General features: G+C 45.2%; 1 protein-coding gene and 1 pseudogene across 2 annotated transcripts in view; one reads left to right on the top strand and one right to left on the bottom strand.

Moving 5' to 3' along the window:
• Positions 1 to 14,429, top strand: part of neo1a (neogenin 1a) — a 244,849-nt gene extending 230,420 nt beyond the window's left edge. The window contains exons 18-29 of the mRNA XM_083652556.1: positions 53 to 191; positions 378 to 485; positions 1,487 to 1,681; positions 3,455 to 3,487; positions 3,793 to 3,855; positions 4,080 to 4,218; positions 6,740 to 6,984; positions 7,554 to 7,646; positions 8,659 to 8,829; positions 10,573 to 10,866; positions 11,717 to 11,853; positions 12,509 to 14,429. Coding sequence (XP_083508682.1) covers positions 53 to 191; positions 378 to 485; positions 1,487 to 1,681; positions 3,455 to 3,487; positions 3,793 to 3,855; positions 4,080 to 4,218; positions 6,740 to 6,984; positions 7,554 to 7,646; positions 8,659 to 8,829; positions 10,573 to 10,866; positions 11,717 to 11,853; positions 12,509 to 12,661 — 1,770 coding nt within the window. The 3' untranslated portion in view covers positions 12,662 to 14,429. The remainder of the gene's footprint in view (positions 1 to 52; positions 192 to 377; positions 486 to 1,486; positions 1,682 to 3,454; positions 3,488 to 3,792; positions 3,856 to 4,079; positions 4,219 to 6,739; positions 6,985 to 7,553; positions 7,647 to 8,658; positions 8,830 to 10,572; positions 10,867 to 11,716; positions 11,854 to 12,508) is intronic.
• A 1,991-nt stretch (positions 14,430 to 16,420) lies between these two features.
• On the bottom strand, positions 16,421 to 18,272 carry LOC310791046 (phosphopentomutase pseudogene; annotated as a pseudogene). Its single transcript has one exon. The product of its transcript is annotated as a phosphopentomutase pseudogene (transcript).
• Positions 18,273 to 19,745: the final 1,473 nt, after the last annotated feature.

Genomic DNA, 19,745 nt, shown 5'->3' with positions numbered 1-19,745 from the left:
GTGTGTGTGTGTGTGTGTGTGTGTGTGTGTGTGTGCGCGCGCGCGCCCCCAGACGGCCAACACCACCAGCCTGAGCCACATGGTGACCGGCCTGAAGCCCAACACGCTGTACGAGTTCTCCGTCATGGTGACCAAAGGCCGTCGCACCAGCACCTGGAGCATGACCGCCCAGGGCACCACCTTCGAGACCAGTACGAGCACTAGCATCACACACACACACACACACACACACACACACACACACACACACACACACACTAGAGGCCTACATATGCAGTTTACACTGTTCAAAACATACGTCATCGCTTGTTAACCAGTCCTGACCTTTGACCTTTTTGGCAACGCAATGTCCTGATCCAATCTCCCCCCCCCCACAGTTCCCAGCTCCTCCCCCAAAGACGTGACGGTGGTGAGCAAGGAGAGCAAGCCTCGCACCATCATCGTCAACTGGCAGCCGCCCTCCGAAGCCAACGGCAAGATCACTGGTCAGTCTCTGAGTTTCTCTCTTCTCGTTCTCCGTCATTCTCTTCCTATCTCTCTCTCTCTCTCTCTCTCACCAGGCTTAAAGCTGGTGGGCTTGGACTACGGTTCAACCATTATGGGTTTATTAATATTCATATATATTGATGGCAATATTGATTTTCACGCTGTGTTTCTTCCAGGATTTTACTCTTGCCAGGGTGGAAAAACAGGATTTAGACCGCCATGGGACACTAAAACTTAATTGAAACCTAACCTCTGACTAATAGAATTGTTTTAGGTTAGCAGCTCCTTAAAGCACACCTATTGAATGGTTGGAGAAACTCTGGGGCCCATTAGGCCTTTAAATATACTGTATGTATTTACAAAAAAAAACATATTTGAACAATTAAATTACTATTTTCAATGTGCACAGGCAACAACATCTGCATGTTGTATAGATTCGATTTCGTTCTGTAGCTGTGGTCAGGAAGGAATCGCCATCATATAGGAGATGGACAATATTGACTGTCTGATATGCGATGCCGTGCTGTATATACCACGCGTGGCCAGATATAGCAGTCTGAGCCCAGCTTGGACCATGCAACAAACTGAATGTGTAATAAGCCACCCAAGAGCAACATATGAGATGGATTGTGAACTTGAGTAAAAATGTGAGGTCAGTGAGAAGGATAAGATCCAGTTGTCGAGAAGATGGTAGAACGTCTTTTGAATGACTTCTAAACTGGGATGTCACAATATATCGTCCCACAATATATCGCGATATCGAAACGTGACAATATGTATCGTTGAGATGAAGTCTCATATCGCGAGAAAAAGAAGCTGAACATGGTGGCACTGATCTGCATCTGACTGCATGCTCGCTCTCCTTTTCATTGCTTTGTTTGAACAGATGAGGGACGTTACAGACACGGAGGATGAAAATGGTGACATTACTCAAATTAGTGTGGAGGATGCCCCCTCAACTTATGTCTCTCTCTCTCTCTCTGACCGAAACCCACTCTAGGCTATATCATCTACTACAGCACAGATGTGAACGCCGAGGTCCACGACTGGGTCATTGAACCGGTGGTTGGAAACCGTCTGACCCACCAGATCCAGGAGCTCACGCTGGACACCACCTACTACTTCAAGATCCAGGCCCGCAACTCCAAGGGCATGGGCCCCATGTCCGAGGCGGTGCAGTTCCGCACTCCCAAGAGTAAGTTTGACTGAAGGGATCCGAGGCTGCGTTTTTTTCTTATTCCCGTGGATGATCGGCTAAACGTAGACGACATAACATCACGTCAACATATCCCATAATCCAGTGCGGCTACAATGGAGTTTGATATCTGAATATTTCTCAGCGAACTAAAACATCAACGTTAAACGTCAGGTTTTGGTGTCAGTCCCTCAGAATCAAAGAGCAAAGCCTTCTCTCTAGAGTCTAGACTCACCATTTTGCACAGACAGTCAAGCATCACACAGAGAAGAAGAATGCATGGCAGAAGAAGCAGAAAGAGCCATCTCTCCACCAACAGTAGCCTCAATAGCAGCTTGCGTTTTGGTGGATCTGTCGTTTCTGGTAGCATGTCTGTCAAATACAAAAGACTCTCTTCAGTGTTTGTTTTTTTCCTTCGTCTTTTTGTCTTTTGAACAACTGGCATGACACATGACAGCATTGTGTTTTTACCACTCTCACTTTTTCTCGAGTGGAAACTTCACTCTCTCCACCTACGCTGCATGATGCAGCTCAGAGAAGCTCTTGTTCTGAAGGTTGTCAAAACAGAGGCAGACAGGACAGGCTGAGGGAAAGAGCTTTCCTGGAATGCGTTGAACTTGCATCCGAAAATGATCTCTACTACAGTAACAGTGAAAGAGTATCCAGGGGTGGATTTTTTTTTTATCAACAAATCATTATGGACATCTCTCAACTTCTTGACTTAAATCAATTTTCTAGTTCAGGGGTTCCCAAACTTTTCCGTCCGAGTACCACTATGTACCAAACCAGATTTCCCAGGGAGCACTTCCACTGCGTATACCAACTCTCCCCCCCCAATAAAATTAAATTGGCTGATTTAACCATGGCCGGTTAGCCAAAATGTTGCCTAAATTTGGAGTCTTATTTAGCTACCTTCCTGACACACTAGCATGATGACATGGTTGGTAGAAATCGATTCCTTAGGTCTTCTAGTTTCATTTGATACCAGAAACGTCACTCTGGCTTTAAAACTGAGCCTGCTGCAGCCTCTGAAAGTAAATGTTCAAAATTGTAATATTTCACCAAATATCGCGATATTTCCGAAAAGCGGCCCAATCCGGCTACTCCTCAGGGTTAATGTGTTTATGTAAAAAACTGTTGTCTGTAAAAAAAATAAAAAAATAAATGCAATTCTCTGGCGGACCACAGTTTGGGAACCAATGTTCTAGTTAATGCTCCAGACATGTTTTCATGAGAGGAAGCGAATTTGGGATTCTCCCCCCTCAGTCGTCTTGTTTGGTGTGAGGTGACTGAAGTAAGGTGAAGTTCTGCACAACAACTTCTGTGCAACTTTTTGCATCACAGTAGAAAACGCTGTCCACAGGCCATATGTTGCCAAAACATTTTTATCTGAACATTTTGATGGGGCGGCTGCTGCATCCTTTCAGGGAACATTTCTCTCGTGGGAGTTCTAATGAAACGGACAGTATTTTACGGCTGCTAGCTTCAAATCGATGCGTTTCATTTCACTGCTCGCGTTGAAATGTCTTCTTTAGATGCTCTGCTCGTAGCGTCAGTTTGGCTGTATCTGTTGTGCACTCTTCCTCTTTTCTAGCGGTATCCGTTTCAGCTATCCCTCTCTCCCTCTCCACCTGGTTCTTCCCTCTAGTTTGGAGTGTTCGTGCTCACTCTCTCCTCCTCCTCCGCACCGTGTCTTTCTCACTGCTCTCTTCAGCTAACCTGTTTTTTGCTTGTTATTTTCTCTCCCTCCCTGCTCTCCTTTGGCCTGTTAAGCTGAGTCCTCTGACAAAATGGCTAATGACCAAGGTAAACTCCAATCTCCACACTTTCTCTCTCACTGCCACTGCCGACTCTGCCCTCTTGCGTGTCTCTCTCTCTCTCTTCTCTTCCTCCAGACTTCTATCTCATGAGCTGACGTACTGTAAACTTGGGCTGCATGACTTCAGAAACCTGTTTAAAACTTTCAAATTAAATTTGTGGCGCATTCAAGTTTTTTTTTTATAGAGGCATAAATATGAGAGTAGAGAAGGAGATATATATAAGCACTTAAGAGAATTTAAGGAAATAGATTTTTCTTGTCGTATTCATTCAAATTTTGTGTCCATTGCCAGCCAATGTCCCAATGAAGCCAGGAAGCAACCAGCTACTAAATGACGGCTTTGGATCTGCAGTCGGTAAGTTCTCCGCTCATTCAAAAATAACTGCCACCATCATCTGATTAAAAGCTTTGAATATCCAAGAAGTTGGCTTTTACCCCAAAGAATGGGACTCGCCCTCTGTCTTACTGACACAGCAGCTTCTTTTTGCACGATCAGTTAGAATATGGCACCAGATCACATACAATTCATTGCATTTTGCTCCTCTCTCTCTCTCTCTCTCTCTCTCTCTCTCAAAACAGGTAAACCAGGAATGACGAGCGGCAGCGAAAGCCACATCTTGGTCATCGTCATCATCATCTCCGTGGGAGCCTTCACCATCATAGTGGTGGTGGTTGGGGCCTTCTTGTGCACGCGGCGCACCACATCACACCAGAAGAAGTAAACTTTTATTTGCTCTTTGACCTTCCTGGTTCTTGGTCCTCCTTGCTCCCTTCTGATGGATACTGTTACCTGAGCTACTTTCTATACATTCAACCACTTTTATTGAGTCTCCCACTAGACCAGACCAATCTACTGCTCAGCTCTCTGCTGTAGCCCGTCTTCCTTGTTCTTAATCACTCATCTTTGTACTCTTTGCCACCTTCTGTCTGTCTAGACCCAAAATCACAATGTTTGTTTGCAATAACTTTGGGGTCGAAAACTCCTGCATTTGTACAATTTAAAGGAACAGCTCACCCTAAAATCCAAAATACATATATTCCCTCTCACCTGTAGTGCTATTTATCCATATATCATTTTGTGTTAGTTGCCTGAGTTTTGGAGATATCGGCCGCAGAGTTTCTGCCTTCTCTCCAATACAATGGAACTGGATGGCACTCGGCTTGTGCTGCTCAAAGTGCCAAAAATGTGATAAACTCAACAGCAATGGCTGAGTTTCCCAACAAAGAAGCTTCTTAAGAGTTAAGAAGCTTCTTAAGGAGTTAAGAAGGCTCCAAAGAAGTGTTTCCCAAACGCCTTCTTAACAGTCGAGAAAAATAAAAAAAATAGAAGGCTCTTAAGAAGCATCTTAACTGGAGCGGCTCACTTGATGGCACTCTGAGCCCAGCAGTGGGCCACGACTCAGTGGTTGAGAAACACTGTTAACACCTAATCATGGTCATGTTAAACTTTATTAAACATTATTTATTTCAGACATGGACTGCAGTTCAAATTGCTTTATATACACAGCATACAACAAAACAGAGAAACACTACAGAATTTAAGCGACCTTGGGTTCTGTGAAAGGTGCTATATAAATCCACAACATTATAAAAGGAATCCATTCTGATTAGAGAAATATAGCCTACGGTAAAACATTTAAAACACAAGTAACCATACATACAGGGGAGATTTTCAAGTGTTCCCCAATTTTAAACACTAAAGGGTGCATGAAAGAAAGGAAAAAGGGAAAAACACAAGAGGAACAGTGGACACAAGTATCTCCTTTTGCCTGATGCGGCTGGATCTGCCAGTGTTTTGTCATTAAGAAGGTGTTAAGAAGGCTCCAGACCCTTCTTACAAAACCTTCTTAACGAAAGATCATCTTAGCGCTAAGAAGCTTTTGGGAAACGCAGCCTTCTTAACGGAGGATAATTGGAAGATAATTTTAGGCTAAGAAGCAATCGGGAAACGCGTTGGCTTCGTTGGCTTCTTACGGGAGCCTTAAGAAGGGTCAAAGAAGCTTCTTAGCGCTAAGAAGCTTTTGGGAAACGCAGCCTTCTTAACGGAGGATAATTGGAAGATAATTTTAGGCTAAGAAGCAATCGGGAAACGCGTTGGCTTCGTTGGCTTCTTACGGGAGCCTTAAGAAGGGTCAAAGAAGCTTCTTAGCGCTAAGAAGCTTTTGGGAAACGCATGCCTTCGTAAAGAAGCAATTGGGAAACGCGTTTGCTTCTTAAGGGGGCCTTAAGAAGGGTTGAATTAGCTTCTTAGCGCAAAGAAGCTTTTGGGAAACCCAGCCAATGTCTCTTTCCAGAAGTACCGGGGTATGTTTTTTGTGTGTGTCTGCGCGCGTGTGTGTGTGTGTGTGTGCGTGCGTGTGTGTGTGTGTGCGTGTGTGCGCTTGTGTGCGTGTTGCTGTTTATATTGTATTTTATCTTGTTGGCCAGCGGTGCCTGTTCTTTATCTAGATACTTGTAAGTCACTTTATGCAAATTTGTTGCACTTTAGTATTATTATCATCAGTATTTTGCTGCCCCTTTCTCTTTTCTTAGTACTTGACAGTACTTTTTGTGTGCCTTGCTACATGTTTCAACGTCCTCATGTTGTCCTGTTTTTGTCGTGACATGTTGAATGTAGCTGCATTATGTGACACATGAATTTCCTGCAAAGTATCTATCTATCTATCTATCTATCTTGAGTAACCGGGTCATGATTTCTGGAAAGAGACAATGCTGTTGCTGTTTCAATTCTTCTTCTTTTTGGTGCTTCGAGCACCACAAGCCGAGTGCCATCCAGTTCCATTGTATTGAAGAGAAGGCAGACATCTCTCCAATATCCAATAGATCGCCGATATCTCCAAAACTCAGGCAACTATCCCAAAACGATATAGATGGATAAATAGCACTACAGGTGAGAGGAAAAATATGTATTTTGGATTTTAGGGTGAGCTGTTCCTTTTAATGGTGCGGAGGTGAGGAACAACTGAGATCAAGAGAAAATGGTTATGTCTAAATTGCATTTTTGATTATTTCAAATCTCATTGATTAGTTACATTACTAACATTATTTTGGAGACCTAATTTACCTACTGGGCCACAGACTAAAGAAAATGACAGCTTGAGGAAAGCGACTGTCGTCGTTTAGCGCAACGTCACGGTCGGTGATTCAGTCTATTAAATGGAGTCGGGTCTATCCCCTGTCCTCTCCTCACCGCTCTCTCTCTCTCTCTCTCACCCCTTCCCGTGCATTCCCTCCTCCAGGAAGCGGGCGGCGTCCAAGTCCTCCAACGGATCCCACAAATACAAGGGAAACTCCAAAGACCTGAAGCCACCAGACCTGTGGATCCACCATGAGAGGCTGGAGCTCAAACCCATGGACAAGTCTCCAGAGCCCAACCCGGTCATGACCGACACACCCATCCCCCGCACGTCGCAGGACATCACGCCAGCCGACAGCAGCCTGGAGAGCAACGCTCACCTACAGCAGAGACGCAACTCCTACCGCGGTCAGTGTTGTCCCAGGGGAAGACTTGTAAGAAACCCAATGCTGTGGGAAAGAGATCCCCAAGTCAAATGTCACCAAAATGGGCAGCAGGTCCGTTTTGGTTGAGCTTACATGCAGAATAGGAAGGGGTCAGCAAACCCTCCTGAGTTTGACCAGGAGACTCGCTATGTGGGGGACCCAAGAAGTGCATTTTGGGAGAAGAAAACAGTGTTGTTTTGCAGGCAGGAATGGGTTTATTGCCTTCCAGGAACAAAACATGATTAGTCAAGTCTTGGAGATTTTGTCAATTTTGTTGTGTGTTTGTTTCAATGTATGAGTCAATGTCCCCTTTTGTGATTATCATGCAAAACATTTCATGCTTTTCATACATAATGTCCATTACTGGTCATCAATCCAGGACTGCCGCCCGCTACTATTAATATGTACAAAAGAGCCCAACATAATTGGCTGTTAAGAGTGAAAAATGATTATTCATAACCAAAGAACCAATGAACTAATCAGAATGGATCACAAATGGAGCAGGGAAGTAGCAGCTCTTTCTGATTGGCTGGTTTCCGCCGTACCTTTTAGGCCACGAATCAGAGGACAGCATGTCGACACTAGCAGGCCGACGCGGGATGAGGCCTAAAATGATGATGCCGTTTGACGCACAGCCGCCTCAGCGTAAGTGTGTGTGAGTGAGTGAGAGTGTATGATGATATACAGTATATATATATTATATATATAGATATAGATATATCTATATATATATATAGTATATATATATGTATATATATATATATATATACTATATATATATATATATATATATATATATATATATATATATATATATATATATATATATATAGTATATATATAGATATAGAGATATATATATAGATATAGATATAGATATATATAGATATAGATATATATATAACATTAATTGAATACTTAAATTCAGCAGCTATTGCATAAAGATATTAGTGTATCACTGAATATGATTAAAGGTCACCAGGAGATCTTAGAACATCTGATCTGATGAACAGCTATTTCGAGATCCTAAATCAAAGTCCATTTCATGCTTGACATTTCAATCTGTTTTATATTTTCTCTCCTGACTTGCTTATGTCCGAGTGAGAGCCGGAGGGGATATTTGAGTGTGTCTAGTACAGAACAACGCATGTCTGTGCATTTAACTAACAGCGTTTTTGGGTAACAAGTAGGCCATTTTTCACCTTTTTTTACACATTATGAACGTGCAGATTGTAAGCTTTCAAATCATGTGTCATGCTTTTGAAATCTCAAAATAGTTGAAGAAGATTATGCTTATTTGAACTGCTAAAAGCAACATTCAGAGAAGATCGACAGTTGGTGAACAAGCTTCCTTTTCCCTAAACAAGCTTAGTTTGCCAACACGTATTTAGTGATGCTAAAACTGTTATTTGCTATATTAAGTGCGTTCCTCAACATCTAAAACTTGCGTAATGTGAAAAAAGAAAAAGTGAAAACAACTTTTTTTTAAACAATCGTTTATCTTGATTGATGTGATTTCACAGTTGCCTAATTGTTACCCCTGTCACCAGACCGCGTCACTAATGATATTTCCACGTCCATCGTCCATGATGACTGCTGAAACATCTTGTCCTGTGTGTGTGTGCGTGTTTGTGTCCATGTCCATTTCCATTCACAGCTGTGATTAGTGCTCACCCCATCCATTCCCTCGATAACCATCACCACCATTATCACATGGGCAGCCTGGCATCGCCGACCCGCAGCTACCTCTACCACCAGGGCAGTGGGCACCCGCGCCCGCACGCCTGCGCCACGCCCGTCTCCCATCTAGACAGGGTGGACTCCACAGGTGAGACCGCTGCCACAAGCTGGACAGCAGGGGGATTACAGAGGAGAGGGTAGTGCCAAGGACAAGTTCATTCTCATTTCATCCCCATTCATTCATTCATTCATTCAAGCAGACATGCCATCTTGTTCTGTTCATATTTGACTTTTCCAAAGCAGTTACTAACCACTCTTTTTTCCTTCCCAAATCATTTTTGATGTACTCTGTGCTCTCCTAAACTCCACGTGACTTTTCACAAAAACAAGCTTGACTTTGCCACCGGGGGGACGCAGTTAGATGTGCTATTGATTTAAATGTTTTGCGGTCCAGTCGATACGTCACAAAGAATGAGCGATTAAGGGCTCAACCTGGGCTTTGCACACCAACCTGGTGTTTTGCGGACCTTTCTGTGATCATGCCATGTTTTAATCTCTTCTCTTTGCTTAAGAAACCTCTAGAGGTCACTGTCAGCACTCATTCACTGTTTTTCTCACCACCTTATTCAGGGGGTCGTGAAAAAGGTGGACGGTTCTCTTTACAGATAAGAAGGAACCTCATCGGTAAATGTAAAATGGCTGATCCCTGCATACGATAAAGCTGAAATGTGTTTCTAACGGGTTGGCTACTGACCAGGATTTGTCCAGAGTGCTACATGCTAAATATGCTAAATGAGGGAGCAACTTTAATGGTGGGGGTGGCAGCCAAGAATCGACCAAGTCACGTAGAAAGGGCCTGGAGGAGGGTCTTGATAAGTGTTAGCCTAGTCGCTTATGATACCCTCATCATCATCAAGGTATAATTAGCCTGGAATAAAGACAACGTCTACTTAATATATCATTTATTTCATATAATTATAATACAGTATATTTATTATTGCTAAAGTCTTCTGTACTACATTTTGTCACAAAGACTACCGTAACTATTAACGATTGCTGAATAACACTTTTAGTAGAAACAAAAATTGCAATTATAATAGACTTCAAGATTCTTTTACCCAAGCCTATAGGGCAGTGGTTCTCACCGTGGGGTCCCGGGATGACCAAGGGTCCTTGAGGGGGTCCCCAGCAAATTGATGAGTTATTAAACTTCAGCTTATTTCATTAACGAGACCTTAATTAACGTAATTAAAGAATGTAGAAGAATGACTGTTTTGATCGTTGTTTCACTGTTTCAAAAACAGTCATGGGTTTCTGGACAAGATCAAATCTGACAAAAATATTCTCAGATTTGGCTCGTGAGAGGTTCTAATGTGGGCTAAATTAGGGGTCCTCGGTGCGAAAAAGGTTGAGAACCTTCAATGTCCTTTGAACTTTGACTTTAATAGGTTTATAAATGTGGGATGGGCGTTAGCTTAATGCCTGTCCAGGTTAGCCTGAGGACGCAGCCTGTAAACCTGTCTCTCCTCTGAGGACGCAGCAGCCTGTAAACCTGTCTCTCCTCTGAGGACGCAGCCTGTAAACCTGTCTCTCCTCTGAGGACGCAGCCTGTAAACCTATCTCTCCTCTGAGGACGCAGCCTGTAAACCTGTCTCTCCTCTGAGGACGCAGCCTGTAAACCTGTCTCTCCTCTGAGGATGCAGCCTGTAAACCTGTCTCTCCTCTGAGGATGCAGCCTGTAAACCTGTCTCTCCTCTGAGGACGCAGCCTGTAAACCTGTCTCTCCTCTGAGGACGCAGCCTGTAAACCTGTCTCTCCTCTGAGGACGCAGCCTGTAAACCTGTCTCTCCTCTGAGGACGCAGCCTGTAAACCTGTGTCTCCCCTCCTCAGAGTCGGTGAGGAACACGCCCAGCTCCGAGCCTCTGCCCCCGGCCTCGTCCCAGGCCTCCTGCCCCTCGGAGCACCTGGCCGACCCGGAGGGCAGCTACCACGGCTCCAGCACCACGGAGGAGGAGCCCAGCTACTCCAGCAACCTGCCCCCCCACCGGCCCGCCCACACGCACCCCCAGCCCCACCCCCACACGCACCCGCTCAAGAGCTTCGCCGTGCCCGCCATACCCGCCAACACCCACCCAACGTACGAGTCACCAGCGCTGCCCAGTACCCCCCTGCTCACTCAGACCGGTGAGCGGCCACACACACACACACACACACTGCCCACTCAGACTGGTGAGCGGACACACACACACACACACACACACACAGGCACGCGCACGCACACACACTCTGAAGCCTTCTTCATACTACAAGATTGTACACACAGAGATTTTAGGTGCCAGGCTGCAGCGATGCCCACTTGGTTATAATGGGAGCTTGACCACCGGGGTGGAATTTTCGTGCGGCAAGAAAAAAGTTCGCAACCACTTTGACTTTTGCGGCATTCCATCTGCGAAAATATATGACATCGTTGTGTGAATTGGTCCAAGCCTGTTGCCATTTCATACCATCTGAGATGTATTCCTGCAAATTGTACAGCAACTTATCAAGAGTGGAGCAAGTGGAGACGGGAATCTCTACTCCGTCCTCGGCGCAGTCTTGACAACCGCACTTGACAACGTCTGGTCCCGCCCTTTTGGGCTGTTTATTGACGCCGATTGGCCAATCATTGGCTCGGAGGGTTAGAAAGCTGGAGAAAAGGCACTTGCATATGACAATGCCAGACCAAGAGCAGCCAAACTCAACTCTGAATATCACGATATGTCAGAAAATCAGCCCAAGCCTAATCCTCCGGGTTAATGTGTATATGTAAAAACTGTTGTCTGTCTGTTTGTTTGTTTGTTTGTTTTGTTTGTTTTTTGCAATGCTCTGTCAGACCACCAGGCGGAGCCCCGCAGACCACAGTTTGGGAACCACTGCACTAAATCACGCAGACAGATGCCATTTGGAATAGGGGATGGGTTTAACTGATGCTTCAGGTTATGTGTTGTCTTTACTGAACATTGTGTGTTTTGTGCATTTCTTCTTCTGGGCTCAGGTCTCCCATCTCACCCCCACATCGTAAAGACAGCCTCCATCGGGACGCTGGGCAGGACGCGCACGCCCATGGTCGTCACCGTTCCCAGCGCCCCTGATGTGCCAGAGACCAGCAAGATGCTGGAGGATGTAGACAGCGTGAGTACGGCGCCCCCCGCAGGCCACTTGGTAGCATTGTGGCCTCATCCCTTGCGCTGGGATTGTTTTTGTAAGGCTAATAATTGTGAATCTTTTAATAGTTTCTATGTATTTGACCATGATGATGATATATATAGTGCCACATGTCAAGTATGTCTTCTGGAGATATGATAACAGTCACACATGCCAAACCATGTCAGCTTTTATTTGGGCACTGGATTATATTGGACATTGATTTTAACCACATTTTTTTGTGTTCTTTCTCTCTTTTGGTTCTTCTCAACTTCACTCTCACCGTTTTTGTGGTGTTGTCGGCTGCCTTTTGATCATCATTTCATTTAATATTTCAACGATTGATTTTAACAAAACCCATAACTGGAATGAATTTGTTTTTTTTACCATCACATATTTTCCCCATGTCTTTAATCCTTAATTGGCTTAATTGATCATTTGTGGACATTGGCTTCTCTTTGATTCTGGTCGTTTGCTTTGGTCTGCCTTCTCTTTTGTCGTCGTCGTCGTCATTCCGGCGCTTCAGTCCCATTGACCCCATTCCCCAGCTCGCCTCACCCCCCCCACCCATATGACTCCTCCCTCTGTGAAAGATCCCTGACTGACTCCTCCTCTCCTCTCCTTTGCTCCTCCCCCCCTCCAGGTGCTTGCCTCCCTCCCCCCCTGCCCCTCCCCCGCCCCCCGCAGTAACCCTGTTCCTCTCCCCCAGAGCTACGAACCCGACGAGCTGACCGAGGAGATGGCCCACCTCGAGGGCCTGATGAAGGACCTGAACGCCATCACCACAGCGCCATGAACATGCACACGCACACACACACATTCAAACACGCACTCTCTCTCTCTCGCATTCACTCACACATTCACACAGGAAAACACACACACTCTTAACGCAAGACAAACCCTAAACAAACAACTCGGGAGCCAGAGGCTTGTGGACACAAAACGGCTTCGTACGCCTAAGGAACTCTCATGTCCCCCTGCAGAGAAAAAACGTACAAACTTTTTTTTTTTTTTTTTTTTTGGCTTACCTTGCTCAGTCTCAGGAAGGAGATGGCCATGAGAGGGAAGAAAAGTTGAGACGCTTCGCCTTTTTTTATGAAGAAACACTCTCAGAGACGATAAACTATTAACATTGGTCGCTTTCAACCGGAAAGATTGTGAACTTTTTTCCTCAGCAAAAAAATACATAGGTTTTGTCGGCGTGCGACGGGAGAGCGCGCTCGAGGCAAGACGGGTCGATTCAACGTCAAGTCAAAAAGGAGAAAGTCCAAAAATATGCTGGTATCGATGTTGCTGCTGCTCGTGCGGCACAGTCTACACACAGTGTTTGTTTGATGAGTGTCATTTCTTTGTGCATTTTGTATCTATCTATTGGGCCGTTTCAGTGAAGTGAACATTGAATATCAGTCCCCCTTTACAAGCCGACAGTATCCATAAAACGTGGTCATTTTAAAGCAGATTTTGTTGTTACTCCCCCTTGTGTCATATATTGTGCCATGGATTTTTATCATTTTCTATGTTTTATGTATTATTTTTTACACACATATCCTTATAGACATGTACATACCGTTGTTGTTTTTGTTTTTTTACTGCCTCATTTTATTTTTATGTTTCCCATTGTGTCGTTATTATTCGGGATGAAAGTGGGATTAAAATTGAAGCTCACTTTTCGTATCAACAGGGGAGATGTTTCTACACTACATTTGAAATGGATTCTTGCATTCTTCTCTGGCATTGTGTTGCCCCTCCCCCCCCCCCCCCTCACTTTGTACATTGAAATGTGTTCCGTCTTTGTTGTGGGAGCTCCGTTGAAAAAGCCTTACCAACGTGTTTGTATGTTGGATGCTCTCGATGACTCGGCCCTCTTCCCGAGGACGTTCGCTCGGAGTCGTCGTACTGTGATGCCTCACCGACGAGTCACTGTCGCTGCCGGTCCAAAGGTAGCCCGTTTCTATCCTGTCATGGGATTTGACAGTATATCCAGGTCAGGGGTTTCCTTGGACTTAAGGGGGTACCGACCCGGACCCCCAAAAAACCTCACACAGCAGCAACCCAGTCAATCAGTCATCTGCAGCAGACGAGTTATCTATTGTATGAGAAGTTCTATCAAATGTGTCTTGTTTCCAAAAGCCAATATTTGGTTTCAGAAGTCTGTATTTGCCGAACCAGGTGTGGGTTTCCCCACAATGGAGAGTGTTTGACAACCCCCTTCCCCCCCCCCCTCGTGTTCCTCGTGAGATGTTGCGCCCTGGTTCTTTTTCAAATCTTCTACAAGGCAAAGATGTTGGCCTTTTGAATGGGACTCCCAGATTCTTTTTACATTGTAGTTTTTGTACGAAGAAAAAAAAAAGCTTGTTCTATACACAATTCCAATGTAAAAAAAAAGGAAGAAAAAAATTAAAGTATGTTCATGTAAGAAACTAGTTTTTCATCTACCCTCTTACCCAAAGAAATTTGTCATTTGCAATCATAGTAATTTGCTCTACTTTTGTGAATACCATGTTTCTCATAAATGTACATCCTCATGAATGTCAATACTGTAAGAGATTTTAACTATGGATACAAAAGGAACTTTTTTTTTTTTTTTTTTTTGGAGGGTGTTGGTGGGGGGTTGATTGAAAACGGGGGGGGGAAGGGGTGGACAAAAGGACCGGACTCCATTTGGGAAATAATCTATTAAGTTGTAAACAGTTGAACCTGTATTGCACTTTTTCACAATTTTTGAAAAGTACATTTCTTACATATCTTGTGTTTTAAATATGGAGCTGTTTGTGTAAAACGTAGTGTCCTAGGTTAGCAGCAGGCAGCTGGTCTTGTTTTTTATGTTCATTCTTTGCTCCAGAGAGGATTGAATTTGAGCGGCAGAGTTATTGACTGTGTTGCTCACCACCACGAGGAATTCTGTTGTTGCTTGTTTATGTACAGAGCTCTGTTTGCTTTCTGTAGGAACAATTCTGTGGCTTTTTAAAAAATGTTCAAAAAAAGTTTTGGAAAAAAAAATTGATTTTTTTTTTTATCGGTGCTCCTATACATTGTGTATACAAACTATTATGAATACTAACAAAGTTCATGTTTCTACTCGTCTTCTTTTTCGTGAAACATGTTTGTTCGTATGACTGTCAAGATGCAAGTTGTATAAGTTGACATTAGGCTACGGTTCAGTATAGGGAAATATTCTCAGTAATACTCTGCCAAAACGTTCTCCTCAGTGTGTGCTTCATATAGAAGAGATAGAAATTAAGAAGATAAGAAAGAAGGTAGGAAGGAATCTAGGGTGCTAGGGTTTTCTAGGCGATTGCTAGGGGTGGTTGCTAGGGAGTGCGTTAGGTGACATCAGCTGCTAAAGCAGGGGTTTTCAAACTGTGCTCCCCTCAGAACCAAACGGTACAGATATATTTTGAAACAGGAGACCGCATAACATTTCACTCGGACCAAAACGTTAAAACAAATGCGGGTTTAAAGAACATATTTTTTCAATGTTTTTTTTTGTTTTGGTCTGAGTGAAATGTTCTATGGTCTCTCCCGATTCTAAATATAGCTGAACCGTTTGGTTTGAACAAGTAAAACTATTTTTATAAGCATTTTACGAAATGTCTATGGGAAAATAAATTGCGGAAGAAAATCTCTGGTACAGTGCTGAAGCAGGAAGTGACGTTCACTTTGCCTCTCTATTATTACTATTAGTGTTGTATGTTCCACTCGGGCTTAAACATCTTTATCCACTGAAGGAGTTTTAATCTTTTTTTAACACGTCTTTATTACACTACCCAAGTTCTCCCTCATTCATGCTTAAATTGTGGGGAAATAATGTAACCCTGCAGTCCATTAACTCAATTCAAAACAGTCTCTCACCCAATGAAATCATCACAGCGCACCATGCACTGCTTTTCATAGGCTATCCACTGTCTCAACATTGTGCGTGCTTAAGGCTCTGGGCGATGCCCTGCACAGCATAGCGTTGCTTTTCACGTCTCAAGTTGACACTGTGCATAAATCCTGCTCACGGAGTCGCGACAATAATCAGATCAATTCTGCCTTGTTAATTTGCTCGCCCCTACTTTAGTGGGAAAGATGAGTCTGCCTTTGATGCGCATGTAGACGGGTGATGCGGGGAATACATGCAGATCATCCTCCTGCAGCCTTGACCGGTGCAGTGCGGTGGTCATGGTCAATGCGGAAAAGCAGCACTCACACAGGTATGTTGAGCTGGTATGTTGTGTGCTTGGCTTCGGATTGGGCATTTGATTTCACTCGAGCAATTGTCCTTAGTGAGCGATGTCACTCAAGCAATTGTGGTGTCATCAGTGATGTCACTCGAGCAATAGTGACATCATCAATGACGTGAGCAATTGTGTACGCCGCACCGATGACATCACAGTTGCTCGAGTGACGATTTGTTACGGAAGTAAGTTCGGCAGAAAAGGTCGTTTCTCCAGTCTCCACCCTAGAAATCGAGTGTGTGTAGCGCGCAAGGTTTTTAGTTGTGTGAAATGCTGGTCAGAGATACTAGTGACAACTGGTCCTGTTTGTTTGTGTCGTATTATGAGTATCAGTGTTACTCCGGCTTGGGCTGCAAGTTATTCTTCTCTGGCTGGAAGAAGTTTTCCACGATGGCATCAACCAAGGCATCCAGCTCCTCCTGCAGGCGCGTCACATCGCTGTTACCGGGGGCGGCGCAGAGCTCCGTGTAGTACTTGATCTTTGGCTCGGTGCCGCTGGTCCTCATGGTTGGAGAAGGAGAAGGTGATCATCTGCGTGGAGCTGGAGGTGGGGAGAACAGCCTTGTTGTCGGGCTGGTTGCTGTCGTAGCCGGTGGTCAGGTCTCGCACGGCGCTGATGGAGACGCCTCCACACTCAGTGGGGTAGGAGGAGGACGAGGACGAGGAGGAGGAGGAGGAGCCCTCATGGTCGCCGTAGTTGCGCAGGCGCTCAAACAGGCTGCGGATGACGTCCTGGTCGTGGCAGATGAAGTAGGAGTTCTTCGTGATGTGGTAGCCGTACTCCTCGTAGACGGCGGTGAGTTGTTGGGAGAGGCTGGTGTTTTTCGTGGCCAGATAGGAAGTCATCTCTCCTGCGATGGCTGCGGCGCTCACGCCATCCTTGTCCAGCACAGAGGGACTGCACATATATCCTATAGACTCCTCAAAGGCAAAGAGAACCGTGTTCCCCTGGTCCCGCAGGTCTCTGGCTCTGTTTCCCATCCATTTGAACCCGGTCAGCGTCTCCTCAAAGTGGAAGCCCTCCTTCAGAGATATGGCTCGCAGTATCTTGGAGGAGACGGTGCTGGCCAACATGTAGACGTTTTCAACAGAGGCGCCGTCGGGGTTCTGCTGTTTCCAGCAGCGGAACATCCACCAGCCCAACAACGCGCCCAACTCATTACCACTGAACACTCGCCACTGTCCGCTCTCGTGTTTCTCGGCGACGGCCAGCCGGTCAGCATCGGGGTCGTTGGCCAACACCACAGTGGCTCCTTCTTGATCTGCCAGGGCAAACGACAGGGTCAGGACCCCCTCGCCCTCCTCGGGGTTGGGGTACTGGACGGTGGGGAACTCGGGGTCGGGGTCTTTCTGCTCCTCGACGGCGTAGGGAGGCCGAAGGTCAAAGGCCTTGAAAGCCGCCTGGACAAAGGCGTGGCCGACGCCGTGCACAGACGTGTGGACGATCTTCACCTCTGAACTCTGGTTGATCTCCCTGTGGTGACAGTGTTTCTGGATGGCCGTGAAGTACTGCGTGTGGATGTCCCCATAGGGGTCTCGGAGCAGCGGGCTCTTCAGGGCCTCCTCCGTCTCCCAGGACTCAGGCCAAGGCTCCAGGTTCTCCTCGATGGCCTCGGAGATGCCTTTGTCGTGAGGGCCCACGATCTGGGCTCCGTTCTCCCAGTACACCTTGTACCCATTGTCCTGTTTGGGGTTGTGAGAGGCAGTGACCATGATGCCGGCACAAAGACCCAGGTGGGACACTGTGAACGGCACAAAGGGCGTAGGGGTGATGTCGGAGAAGAGGTGGACCTGCACCCCTCGGCTAATGAAGACGCTTGCAGCCAGCTGGGAGAAGCGCTCGCTGCTGCCCCCGCTGGCGGGGTGCGCGCGGGCGTCGTACCCGATCACCACGCCTCGCTCCTTCAGGTCCCCGAAGCGCTCCTCCAAGTAACGACAGAAGCCCTGCGTGGTCTGGATGATGGTGAGGTCGTTCATGCAGGAAATACCAGGGCCCATGGTCGCCCTCAGACCCGCTGTGCCAAACTCCATCCTGGAGGAGAAGCATTTCTGCAGAGCCTCCACTGCCTCGTCCTTCACCAGGCCCTGCACCAGAGACACTGTCTTGGGGTTCTTGTCATACTCCAGCCACTGCTTGATAGCCTGGTCCAACTTGCTGTCGCCGGTTGTGGAGACACCATTGTCCATGTTTCCCTGTTGCTGAGTGCACAGGTGAGCTGGCTGTGGTCACACGGGTCAATACAGACAACAAGCGTGAGTTCACTATTATGCCAGGCTGCATGATGTCATCAGTGAGCGATGTCATCCGTGATGTCATCATTGAGTGATGTCATCAGTGATGTCACTCAAGCATTTTGAGGGTTGTCAGCTAGCTTCCTTCCAACCTTCAGACAGCCAGATAGATGTAGGCCCGCAGCCAGCCTGGTAAAAAGATGATCACTGTTGTCATTTTGGCAATGAAGGTATAAAGAATTATCAATGCTGAACTTATAATACATTATGTCCACTACTGATAATAGTTTAATAAACCTTGTTATAAGTTTCCATGCATGATTATAAACATTTATAAAGTTTTATAAAGCCTTATAAATGCATTATAATGTCTTATGAATGTGCTCATAATGCATTAGACATGACCATAGAAAGTGTTGCCAATGTTTTCTTCTTTGGTGCGAGAAATGCAACAAACCCTCCAATGAAAGGGATACAAAATGAAATGAAATGAAATATAATATAATTAAATGTATGATCTTGAAAATTGAACAATATTGATTTGCACAGAAAGCGACTCTGGGGAAAGACAAAAGACCTGAACTATGCATTTGGGTCTCTATAAGAAGTCTTTACGTTACATCAAACAGGTCTGAAAGCCTTGTAAGCCTTCTGCAGAGTCAGTGGAAAACCAAATGAGAACCACCGCGGGAACAAACTGGAAGTGGAAGATCTGTGAACTCTTTGGACATCCCAGGCCCGTCACTTAACCTGACGCTGCCAGATGGATGAGTTTTGTTTTCACAAAACACATCACATGAGATCTTGATCTTGGGAAAATTATCATGATCTCGCACGAAATACAGCTGCCTTGCAAGGTTAGGTGACAGCCTATAACTGACAGGTATTCGAAAGAGAGCCTGGTGACAGCCTATCACTGACAGGTAAACAGGATGTTCTTCAAAATATTCAAAATGTTCAAAAAATATCAGGGACGCACGTGGGTGTTTCTATAGACTAGCTAGACCCACGCTTACAACAAGCCATTAATGTACCTAATTGATTTAATATAAATATATAACGTTACCAATTACAAGTAGGATTAGATCAACATATTGCGCTAAAAGGGGCTGATTTGCCAGGGTAACATACTAGCAAACACTATTCTAAAACACTGCTCTCCTATGAACCACCAATAAATATCCGTCTGCATAATTTTAATACAAATAAAGATGTAGGACAGGAATGAGTGCCGTACATCTTAATATAGCAATAATGAGAATAAGAAAAAAATGACATATTTTTTATGTGGCCCGGGGGCCAGAACCGGCCATCATGATGGTTCTGCCTGGCATGGGCAAACCACACCATTTTACTGATAAAGCTGAAAAAAATCAAACGAGATTAGATAACTGGCTGGCTACCTGAGATTAAATAACTGAAAGTGAT

This window comes from Poromitra crassiceps (genome assembly GCF_964638095.1).
Source record: "Poromitra crassiceps genome assembly, chromosome: 16".
Taxonomy (NCBI): domain Eukaryota; kingdom Metazoa; phylum Chordata; class Actinopteri; order Beryciformes; family Melamphaidae; genus Poromitra; species Poromitra crassiceps.
This window is presented reverse-complemented; position numbering and strand designations above follow the sequence as displayed.